The 12,857-nt window shown below is 39.8% G+C and overlaps 1 protein-coding gene across 1 annotated transcript in view; it reads left to right on the top strand.

Annotated features, from left to right (window-relative positions):
- Positions 1-12,857, top strand: part of LOC126282032 (lipase 3-like) — a 76,808-nt gene that overhangs the window by 40,625 nt on the left and 23,326 nt on the right. Inside the window, exons 5-6 of the mRNA XM_049981439.1 lie at positions 3,928-4,086; positions 6,844-6,928. Of these exons, the coding sequence (XP_049837396.1) occupies positions 3,928-4,086; positions 6,844-6,928 (244 nt within the window). The remainder of the gene's footprint in view (positions 1-3,927; positions 4,087-6,843; positions 6,929-12,857) is intronic.

Below are 12,857 nucleotides of genomic sequence, written 5' to 3'. Positions count from 1 at the left end.
GTGCCACAAACTCCTCTTCTCCCCAATTCTATTCAATACCTCCCCATTAGTTATGTGATCTACCCATCCAATCTTCAGCATTCTTCTGTAGCACCACATTTCGAAAGATCCTAGTCTCTTCTTGTCCAAACTACTTATCGTCCATGTTTCACTTCCATACATGGCTACACTCCATACAAATACTTTCAGAAGCGACTTCCTGACACTTAAATCTATACTCGATGTTAACAAATTTCTCTTCTTCAGAAACGCTTTTCTTGCCATTGCCAGTCTACATTTTACAACCTCACTACTTCGACCATCATCAGTTATTTTGCACCCCCAAATAGCAAAACTCCTTTACTACTTTAAGTGTTTTATTTCCTAATCTAATTCCTTTAGCATGACCAGACTTAATTCGACTACATTCCATTATCCTCGTTTTGCTTTAGTTGATGTTCATCTTGTATCCTCGTTTCAAGACACTGTCCATTGCATTCAACTCCTCTTCCAAGTCCTTTGCTGTCTATGACAGAATTACAATGTCATCAGCGAACCTCAAAGTTTTTATTTCTTCTCCATGAATTTTAATACCTACTCCGAATTTTTCTTTTGTTTCCTTTACGGCTTGCTCAATATACAGATTGAATAACATCGGGGAGAGGCTACAACCCTGTCTCACTCCCTTCCCAACCGCTGCTTCCCTTTCATGTCCCTCGGCTCCTATTACTGCCATCTGGTTTCTGTACAAATTGTAAATTGCCTTTCGCTCCCTGTATTTTACCCCTGCCACCTTTAGAATTTGAAAGAGAGTAGTCCAGTCAACATTGTCAAAAGCTTTCTCTAAGTCTACAAATGCTAGAAACGTAGGTTTGCGTTTCCTTAATCTTTCTTCTAAGATAAGTCGTAAGGTCAGTATTGCCTCATTTGTTCCAATATTTCTACGGAATTCAAACTGATCTTCCCCAAGGTTAGCTTCTACTAATTTTTCCATTCGTCTGAAAAGAATTCGCGTTAGTATTTTGCAGCTGTGGCTTATTAAACTGGTTGTTCGGTAGTTTTCACATCTGTTAACACCTGCTTTCTTTGGGATTGGAATTATTATATTCTTCTTGAAGTCTGATGGTATTTCGCCTGTCTCGTACATCTTGCTAACCAGACGGTAGAGTGTTGTCAGGACTGGCTCTCCCAAAGCTGTCAGTAGTTCTAATGGAATGTTGTCTACTCCCGGGGCCTTGTTTCGACTCAGGTCTTTCAGGGCTCTGTCAAACTCTTCACGCAGTATCGTATCTCCCATTTCGTCTTCGTCTACATTCTCTTCCATTTCCAGAATATTGTCCTCAAGTACGACGCCCTTGTATAGACCCTCTATATACTCCTTGCACCTTTCTGCTTTCCCTTCTTTGGTTAGAACTGGGTTTCCATCTGAGCTCTTGATATTCATACAAGTGGCTGTCTTTTCTCCAAAGGTCTCTTTAATTTTCCTGTAGGCAGTATCTATCTTACCCCTAGTGAGATAAGCCTCTACATCCTCACATTTGTCCTCTAGCCAGACCATCTTAGCCATTTTGCACTACCTGTCGATCTCATTTTAGAGACGTTTGTATTCCTTTTTGCCTGCTTCATTTATTTTCTCCGTTCATCAATTAAATTCAATATTTCTTCTGTTACCCAAGGATTTCTACTAGCCCTCGTCTTTTTACCTACTTGATCCTCTGCTACCTTCACTATTTCATCCCTCAGAGCTACCCATTCTTCTTCTACTGTATTTCTTTCCCCCATTTGTGACAATTGTTCCCTTATGCTCTCCCTGAAACTCTGTACAACCTCTGGTTTCATCAGTTTGTCCAGATCCCATCTGCTTAAATTCCCACCGTTTTGCAGTTTCTTCAGTTTTAATCTACTGCTCACAACCAATAGATTGTGGTCAGAGGCCACATCTGCCCCTGGAAATGTCTTAGAATTTAAAACCTGATTCCAAAATCTTTGTCTTACCATTACATAATCTATCTGATACCTTCTAGTATTTCCAGGATTCTTCCATGTGTACAACCTTCTTTCATGATTCTTGAACCAAGTGTTAGCTATGATTAAGTTGTGCTCTGTGCAAAATTCTACCAGACGGCTTCCTCTTTCATTTCTTTCCCCCAATCCATATTCACCTACTATGTTTCCTTCTCTCCCTTTTCCTACTGTCGAATTCCAGTCACCCATGACTATTAAATTTTCGTCTCCCTACACTACTTGAATAATTTCTTTTATCTCATCCTACATTGCATGAATTTCTTCATCATCTGCAGAGCTAGTTGGCATATAAACTTGTACTACTGTAGTAGGTGTGGGCTTCGTATCTATCTTGGCCACAATAATGCGTTCACTATGCTGTTTGTAGTAGCTTACCCGCATTCCTATTTTCCTATTCATTATTAAACCTACTCCTGCATTACCCCTATTTGATTTTGTGTTTATAACCCTGTAGTCACCTGACCAGAAGTCTTGTTCCTCCTGCCACCGAACTTCACTAATTCCCACTATATCTAACTTTAACCTATCCATTTCCCTTTTTAAATTTTCTAACCTACCTGCCCGATTAAGGGATCTGACATTCCACGCTCCGACCCGTAGAACGCCAGTTTTCTTTTTCCTGATAACGACATCCTCCTGAGTAGTCCCCGCTCGGAGATCCGAATGGGAGACTCTTTTACCTCCGGAATATTTTACCCAAGAGTACACCATCATCATTTAATCATACAGTAAAGCTGCATGCCCTCGGGAAAAATTACGGCTGTAGTTTCCCCTTGCTTTCAGCCTTCGTCTTACATAGTACAAGATACAAATCAAGTGGAGAAGAAACAGTTCAAATGGTTCAAATGGCTCTGAGCACTATGGGACTCAACTTCTGAGGTCATTAGTCCCCTAGAACGTAGAACTAGTTAAACCTAACTAACCTAAGGACATCACACATCCATGCCCGAGGCAGGATTCGAACCTGCGACCGCAGCAGTCGCGCGGTTCCGGACTGAAGCGCCTAGAACCGCTCGGCCACAACGGCAGGCTAGATATTTTTGAATCAAAGCTTTGTCTGATAGTGAGTCGTTCCAATTACTGTTTCATTAATTGGAACGACTCACTATCAGACAAAGCTATGATTCAAGAATATTCACAAATTATTTAAAATTACTACAAGCAACAAAAGTGTAGACAATATCTATCTCTTTAATAACACATTCGTTTATTTTTATTCACGATTATACCGCTTCGCCACAGAAGATAACCAATATATTATCAATGACTAAGCAATGACGTCATTGATGAAAGCTGACGAGTTATATCCCATTCTTCAGTCGACCCTTCTTTTATACGTCTGCAACCGCTGTCACAATAATTTTATTGAAATAGGCTATTTTTCTACATGATATGTTTTATTTGAAATGTTTCGTTTGGTTGAAATTTAGCTAGCATTATCACATAACATCATACGAAAAATGTTAGAAGTTTTTATCCGTCAGCATGGCATGATACACACGGGAGTGTAGAATATATCACATTGTAATGGCGTCCCGTATTCCCGTCGACTGGTCCAATACCGTACATTCAAAGAGAATAGTTTTAACATCTAGAACGAAAGTTTTAGCCCGTAATAGGCTTTAGTCTCTGTACAAGCTTGCATAGCGAAAGAATGATCTAAGCTCCTTATTACTAAACTGTCAGTGACTCAGAAGAGACCTGAATATATAGCCAGAAATACTTTTGATCAGTTATAGAATCATCTATACAGCTGGATATAATGCAGCTTCCAGACTTATCCAGCTAAAAATCGAAAATCACATTCTGCTCCTTTAGCGTATCCTGCACCTCTTTGAATCTATAGGAATAATTTCTTGTTATTCTAGTTTTGGATATGTGCTCTTTGTGAGTTTCTTCATCTCTAGATCTGTCTGTTTGCAGTTCCTCACTCAGTTGATTGGCTTGAATGAATTCCTGCCAAACAGTGAGTTCATACAGATGGTGGGAGACATCATGTGCAACGATGACGCTTTCACCCAAGACATCTGCAGCAATATCATGTTCCTGATTGGCGGGTACAACCCTGATGAGATGAACACGGTAAGTTCCAGAACTCCACAAGAAGGAAATAAATGTTTTTCTGTTTAATTTTGTATTTATTAGTTGTATACAAAAATTTGTCTCCGGAAACACACTTTTTTTCGAAAACCCGTATTCCAATTATAACCAATGCAAATAGTTTGCAGCGAAAATGATATTTGCAATGTGCACAGAACAAGACTTGCAAATTAATGCTATGGCAAGAATAAAATAAGTTTCTAGCTCGTGATTCTCGTATCTAAAGGCCCCTATAACGATTAAACTTGATTGCCAAGTTCGCTATTGATTGTCCACAGCGCTGTCGAACAAGCGCGCCGACGTACCAACAAAATTTGTCAAATTTAATCTCATTTTTGAAGCAACTGGTACGCTATGTGTATCGTATCGCAAAATATTCATACACGGTGTATGAAGAAACAAAACAAAAGAAAGGCTCTGGTCCAGGGAATGGCTGAAAGTGAGGGATAAATATACCAATGAAAATCTGCTAGACGAAATATTACACTGAAAACTTGATGATTACATCAACTTTCCCCGTAGGGACCTCCAAACTTTTAATAATTTGTTAGAATTACTTTACACTCACTTTGAAAAAGAAGACACAGTTATGCGAAAATCTGTTCTCTTAGAATTGTTAATGTAATGAAAGTTCATTAAAATGCCTCAACGTGGGAACATTACCTCGTCCGCGGAAGAACTGTGGAGCTTCGGTCTTTTTGTTTCCTTGCACTCCCGCACCTATGTTGTACGTAGAATATTCATTTTCTTCTTAAAGTCATCCTACGTGATATATATGTATGCGGAAGAAGCAATACCTCTACCATTTTGGTAACTGCCAGGGCTCTTTTATTTTTAACCTTGTTCGTAGTTTTTACAATTGTGGAACTCACGATACAGTGAGATAAATTATAAAGAGAACTTTTTCTCGCTATACATGGGCGGCGTTGCATCAGCGCAAACAACATACGCCATCTTGTCAAATCGACTGTTAATCAAACACGTCAAACAAAGCCCTACTCTGCCAAATATTAGACAAAACTAGTGAAGATTGGAAAATTGTTTGCTCGTTTAGAGACGCCTTAAGAATTAGAGGCTCCAACATATGGAACATGTCAGAATAACCTTCCAACTATAATAAAACAATTTTTATGATAGACCTTATTTTAAGAAAACTAACACATCACTTGTACAAACAACTTTATCCTTTTCATGCTGCTCTTGCAGTATAGGTAGTAAGTTCTTTATACGAGAACGATAAAGTTCTGTAATAAGGGAAACGAATTTATTTAAATTTATCAGGAAAACAAGGACAACTTGCTGCAAAGTGAAGGCTGTAAAGATATGTTACTGTGCTGTACATTTAAATGTCGTCCTAGATCCTTTGGAAAATGCAGTACAGCACATTTTTGTGTCTATTTATTTTAATTTTATTTTCGAAGGGAGGGTATAAATGGCACATCTTCATAGAACATGTCGCTACATTAAAAGAATAAAAATTGAGGGCAGTGGACAACGATAGTAAATATAATAATAATGCCTGAACAAGGCGTTAAATTCAGCTTAATAATTACGAATAGAGAATGGCTCATTGTAAGGAACCATTTTGGCATTCACGTTCGGGGAAGTCTTGGAAATTCGAAATAAGAAAGACTGACATCAGTAGTGTACTAATCAAAAGAAATTTTGAATGAAAAAATACACGTCAATGATGTAATATTCTCCAATATTTATTACTTCACAAATCGATTTCCGTCTGGTACGAAGATAAATATGTTTGGTTATGAGGTTTTTTCGAAATTAAAGATTTTAAACAGAGCAACTACAAAGAATCTCATTTGATTTCCGAAGATGATAATTACTGATGTTTGATGCAGCAGCTGAGGGTTTATTTCAGTAAAAATTGCGATGCAAAAAGATTTAGATTAGCTAACGTATGTGACACCTTAAATAATGAACTACATGATAAATTACAACAATTATTCCGAGAGGGAAAATAATTTGCACAATATGTGGTAAAATTTGGTAGTATGTTCCAAGGGGGTGATGGAGTAAGATAATCTTCTCCTTAAAAGGGCCAGTATTACAAATAGCTGCACTATGACAAGTGAAATTAAGCACGTAAATGAGATAACTATAACTAAGCAAAGTAAAATTTTAACAGGACACGCCACACAACAGTAACTGAAACAAAGGAAAAACGGTGCAAATGAGTAGGAGGGGTAAAGCAGGTGGTCTCAAAAGTAGAGTCTCCCTTTGTAAGTCTTTTAACTGCTACGTTGTTCCTTGAAGGATATGGATACTTCCCTGCAGAGTAGCCAGTATAGAATTTGCCACGACTACAAATGATTTTGTGTATTCCACTGATTCCCAGTTCTCACAGATGACAGAAGATTAACAACACACATTTGCCTAACACAAAATTATTATAATGTGGAAATTATTCTACCAAGAATCAACGGAATAGTTCAATTAATGTGATCATAGGTAAGATATGTCCTAAATTTCATTGTTATTTGTAACAGGTAAACGTCATCTAAATGGACACTAGGTATACTTTCAGGTAACAGGATGTTGACATGGGAGAAGACTTTAATTTGGTGCCGTAAATATGCAAGTTATTACTGTTTCAGTTATTGTCAAATACTTTTGAAAATATGTTGCTGCAGAGTTGCAGACACCAGTGTGAATGCGACACAGGGAATGGTGATGTAAAATGATGAGTAGTGCGGCTGAGGTTTATTTGTGTGTATGTTGCAGACGATGCTTCCTGTGCTGTTGGCTCACACTCCTGCAGGCGCCTCCAGTAAACAGCTGATTCACTACGGACAGGAGATCAAGAGCGGTGAGTATGTGACACTTGAGTCTTCCCAAACAGAATATAGAGCACCGTGTGTGTGTGTGTGTGTGTGTGTGTGTGTGTGTGTGTGTGTGTGTGTGTGTGCAAGGGAGAGAGAGAGAGAGAGAGAGAGAGAGAGAGAGAGAGAGAGGGGAGAATTGATTGGGGGGGGGGGGGGAGATTTGTCAGCTCTATTGTTTCAGCGAAACCAAGTCATTAGGATCGAATAGAAGGGACATTAGTGTTTAACGGCCCTGCGGCAACGAGGTCTTTGGAGAAGGAAGCACAAACTCACATTAATGAAGGATGAGAAAGGAAATCTGCCGTATCCTTCCTAAGAAATCTTTCGAGCATTTGCCATGAGCGATTGTGGGGAATCCTGAAAAAACTTATACCTGGACGTTAGGACGGGGATTTGAACCATCGTCCTCACAAATACCAGTCTAGTGAGCTAATCAGTGAGCCATCTAGTTCGGTTGTAGGGTTCACGGAACTCTAACTCAAAACGGCACACGAAGAGAATCGAGTAACTGCTGTAAAGTATAACAAGAGATAAACCAATAATGGAATCGACGAAGAGGATTCTGGCAGCGTACGCTTGGACGGCGAGGAAAAGAGAGAAACAGAAACGGAGAGCCTTTCGAATGTGGTATTGTAGAAAGTTGATAATAGAGGACGTTGAATTACAAAGAGTTTGACATAGGACCAACAGGCGACGAAAGAAGAACAAGGAAATCTCTTACCTTATGAAGCTATGGGACGTGCTTAAATGCAATCGTTTTTCGTGCGAGGCTGTATTTTGTTGACAAAAAAAACTAGCTAGTCCTGTACTTCACAACGGGCCAATATCGACGTAATTGCCATTTTCAAATGTGCCTTGTATTGTTGTTACCCTTTTGCTAGCAAGAAACATGACAAGTGGTATCGAGTCAGGTGCATTACTCATTCAATGCGTGCGCTTAAAATTAACAAAATAAAGCAGAAGTCATGACAATCAACTGAAACGAGATTTACAGAAGTTCATTAAAAACGACGAATTGGCAATTATGGCAGATACGGACGTTGGATGTAAGTGCTGCTCTTAGATGAAGAGGTTGGCAAGGAGAGAAATTCGAGATGAGACTGAAAAAGACACTACAGTACTTACGCAATATTTTCACAAAAGGTAGGCGAAAAGAGAAATACGTAAGAAAGCAGGTCAGTACAACAAACGGAACACTCCCCAACAATAAGCAAAAAAAAAAAATAAATAAATTAATTGCTCAGCTGCTATTAGGACTCGCGCCTGACGATACCGCCTCAAAATTGATTATGTACATAGACGGTTCATTAACGCTGGAGATACAAAGATGAGCGGCGCGTTTCGTCACAGTTATTTGGTAACCGTGATGGCGTTACGGAGATGTTTAGCAAAAACTCAAGTGGCAGACTCTGCAAGAGAGGCTCTCTGCATCGCGGTGTAACTTGCTAGCCAGGTTTCGAGAGGGTGCGTTTCTGGATGAGGTATCGAATATACTGCTTCCCCCTACTTATACCTCCCGAGGAGATCACGAATGTAAAATTAGAGAGATTCGAGCGCGCACGGAGGCTTTAGACAGTCGTTCTTACCGCAAACCATACGCGACTGGAACAGAAAAGGGAGGTAATGACACTGGCACGTAAAGTGCCCTCCGCCACACACCGTTGGGTGGCTTGCGGAATATGAGTGTAGATGTAGATGTAGAAATCAAGAATATCGACGATTTTTTTTCCTGTTATCGACAATGATACTGGCAAGATATCAATCCCGGAATTCCAAGGCTTTTGAGACTGGTTTAATTTTAATTTTGAACCCGGATAACGAATGACAAAACAAATATTTTTTTCGTGTGGTATAACTACAGATCTACGTTTCTGTGATATCTTTCTTTATTTGTACTGTGAAATCTTGCTTCTTGCCAAAGTTCATGACTCTTGGTCAACGGAAAATATCCTATAGATTGTAATGAGTGAGTTTGCGAGTGTCAAATTATGTGACATGAATGGCCGTATCTTCTGACTGCAATGCCTTAGAAGCTAAAATTTTTTTCATCACCAAAGAACCACGGACCAACGTAAGTGACACATATTTCGACTTGATACATCTACCCGTTCCTGAGGAAAAGGCCAGACGTACGGACAGACAGAAGTCAGACAACAAATGACGATTTTTTTGTCTGGTGTATTTATAGATTCACAATTTCTGGAGTTTTACTTTAATTGTGCGGTGAAACCTTATTTCTTGTCAGATTTGAGTATTCAAGTCCAGCTGGAGATATCCTTTAGGTCTTGGTGAGCGAGTTAGCGAGCATTAAAATATGTGACGTAAATGGTAGTATCTTTTCACTGGATTGACTTAAAATCTTAGACTGGGTTGACTTAAAAGCTTACATATACTATACCGCCTAAGGACCATAAACCTTAGTATGTGACAGAAGTTTCGACTTGATACCTCTATCCTTTTCTGAGAAAAGTGGTCTTAACAGACCGACGGACAGGCAGATAAGAAATTACAAATAAATTTTTTGCTTGTGCTGTACTTACAAATTAACACTTTTCGGTGTTTTCACTTAACCGTGCTGTGAAATCTTACTTCTTGCAAAATTTCAGTATCTTAGGTCAGTGGGAAGTATCCTATAGGCTCTGATGAGCGTGTTTGCGAGTATAAAAATATGTGACTTAAATCTCCGTATCTGTTGATTGCACTGACGCGGAAGCTTAAATTTTTTAACAGCCAAGGGTCCATACATATTAGTATAAGATACACTATGTGATCAAAAGTATGCGGACACGTGGATGAAAATGACTTCCAAGTGGCAACCTCCATCGGTAATACTGGAATTCAATATGGTGTTGGCTCAACCTTAGCCTTTATGACAGTTTCCACTCTCCCAGGTATACGTTCAATCAGGTGCTGGAAGGTTTCTTGGGGAATTGCCGCTCATTTTTTACGGAGTGCTGCAGTGATGGGAGTTACCGATGTCAGTTGGTGAGGCCTGGCACGAAGTCGTCAATCCAAAACATCCCAAAGATGTTCTATAGGATTCCAGTCAGGACTCTGCGCAGGCCACTCTATTACAGGGATGTTACTATTGTGCAACTACTCTGCCACAGGCCGTGCATTATCAACAGTTGCTCGATCGTGTTGAAAGTCTCTCCAAGTCTATTCAATACCTCCTCATCAGTTAAGTGATCTACCAACTAATCTTCAGCATTCTTATGTGGCACCACATTTCGAAAGCTTCTATTCTCTTCTTGTCCAAAATATTTATCGTTCATGTTTCACTCCATACAAATAATTCCAGAAACGAGTTCCTTGCACTTAAATCTATACTCGATTTTAACAGATTTCCCCTCTTCAGGAAAGCCTTCCTTGCCATTGCCAGTCTACATTTTATGTCCTCTCTACTTCGAGCATCATCAGTTATTTTGCTCCCCAAATAGCAAATCTCCTTTGCTACTTTAATTGTCTCATTTCCTAATCTAATTCCCTCAGCATCGCCTGATTTAATTCGACTACATTCCATTATCCTTGTTTTGATTTTGTTGATGTTCATCTTATATCCTCCTTTCAAGACACTGTCCATTCCGTTCAACTGCTCTTCCAGGTCCTTTGCTGTCATTGACAGAATCTACACCTACATCTACATTTATACTCCGCAAGCCACCCAACGGTGTGTGGCGGAGGGCACTTTACGTGCCACTGTCATTACCTCCCATTTCAGTTCCAGTCGCGTATGGTTCGCGGGAAGAACGACTGTCTGAAAGCCTCCGTGCGCGCTCGAATCTCTCTAATTTTACATTCGTGATCTCCTCGGGAGGTATAAGTAGGGGGAAGCAATATATTCGATACCTCATCCAGAAACGCACCCTCTCGAAACCTGGCGAGCAAGCTACACCGCGATGCAGAGCGCCTCTCTTGCAGAGTCTACCACTTGAGTTTGCTAAACATCTCCGTAACGCTATCACGGTTACCAAATAACCCTGTGACGAAACGCGCCGCTCCTCTTTGGATCTTCTCTATCTCCTCCGTCAACCCGATCTGGTACGGATCCCACACTGATGAGCAATACTCAAGTATAGTTCGAACGACTGTTTTGTAAGCTAGTGTCATCAGCGAACCTCAAAGTTTTTATGTCTTCTCTATGGATTGGAATACCTACTCCGAAGTTTTCTTTTATTTCCTTTACTGCTTCCCCAATATACGGATTGAGTAACATTGGCGATAGGCTACAACTCTGTCTCACTCAGTCCTCAACCACTGCTTCCCTTTCCTGCCCCTCGACTCTTATAACTGCCATCTGATTCTGTACAAATTGTAAACGGCCTTACGCCTGCCACCTTCAGAGTTTGAAAGAGAGTGCTTCAGTCAAAATTGTCAAACGTTTTCTCTAAGTGTACAAATGCTGGAAACTTAGATCTGCCTTTTCTTAATCTGTCTTCCAATTGACTCACGTGTTCCAACATTTGTAAGGAATCCAAAGTGATACTCCCCGAGGTCGGCTTCTACCAGTTTTTCTATTCTTCGGTAAAGAATTCGTGTCAATATTTTGCAGCCGTAACTTCTTAAACTGATCGTTAGGTAATTTTCACACCTGTCAACACTTGCTAATTTGGGATTGGAATTAATATATTCTTCTTGAAGTCTGATGGTATTTCGCCTGTCTCATAGATCTTGCTCACCAGATGGTAGAGTTTTGTCATGGCTGGCTCTCCCAAGGCTGTCAGTAGTTCTAATGGAATGTTGTCTAGTCCTCGATCCTTGTTTCGACTTACTTTTTCAGTACTCTATCGACCTCTTCACACATTAATCATATCTGTTCCATTTCTATAATATTGTCCTCAAGTACATCGCCCTTGTTTAGACCCTCTATGTACTTCTTCCACCTTTCTGCTTTCCCTTCTTTGCTTAGAACTGGTTTTCCATCTGACCTCTTTATACTCGTACAAATGGTTCTCTTTTCTCCAAAGGTCTCTTTAATTTTCTTGTAGGCAGTATCTATCTTACCCCTAGTGATATATGCCTCTACATCCTTATATTTGTCCTCTAGCCATTCCTTCTTAGCCATTTTGCACTTCCTGTCCATCTCGTTTTTGAGACGTTTGTTTCCTTTTCGCCTGCTTCATTACTGTATTTTTATACATTCTCCTTGAATCAGTTAAATTTAGTATATCTTCTGTTACCGAAGGATTTCTACTCTCTTCTTTTTATCCTACTTGATCCTCTGCTCCTTTCACTATTTCTCTCAAAGCTACCCATTCTTCTTTTACCGTATTTTTTTCCCCCGTTCTTGTTCGTCGTTCCCTAATTCTTCTCTATGAAACACTCTATAAATTCTGATTGTTCCAGGTTATCCAGGCCCCATCTCCTTAAATTCCCACCTTTTTGCAGTTTCTACAGTTTTAATCTATAGTTCATAACCAATAAATTGTCATCAGGATCGACATCTGTCCCTGGAAGTGTCTTACAATCTAAAACCTGGTTCCTGAATCTCTGTCTTACCATTATATAATCTATCTGAAAACTTCCAGTGTCTCCATGACTTCTTCCATGTATACACCGTTCTCTCATAGTTCTTAAACCAAGTGTTAGCAGTGATTAAGCTGTGCTCTGTGCACAATTCTTCCAGGCGGCTTCCTCTTCCATTCCTTACCCCAAGTCCATATTTACCTACTACTGTTCCTTCTCTTCCTTTTCCGTCTACCGAATTCCAGTCGCCTATGACTATAAATTTTTCGTCTCCCTTCAGTACCTGAAAATTTCTTGAATCGTGTCATACATTTCTTCAATCTCTTCGTCATCTGCGGAGCTATTTGGCATATCAACTTGTACTACTGTGGTAGGTGTGGGCTTTGTGTCTATCTTGGCTACAATAATGCGATCAGTATGCTGTTTGTAGTAGCTTACCCACGCTCC

Source organism: Schistocerca gregaria, chromosome 7 (genome assembly GCF_023897955.1).
Source record: "Schistocerca gregaria isolate iqSchGreg1 chromosome 7, iqSchGreg1.2, whole genome shotgun sequence".
Taxonomy (NCBI): domain Eukaryota; kingdom Metazoa; phylum Arthropoda; class Insecta; order Orthoptera; family Acrididae; genus Schistocerca; species Schistocerca gregaria.
This window is presented reverse-complemented; position numbering and strand designations above follow the sequence as displayed.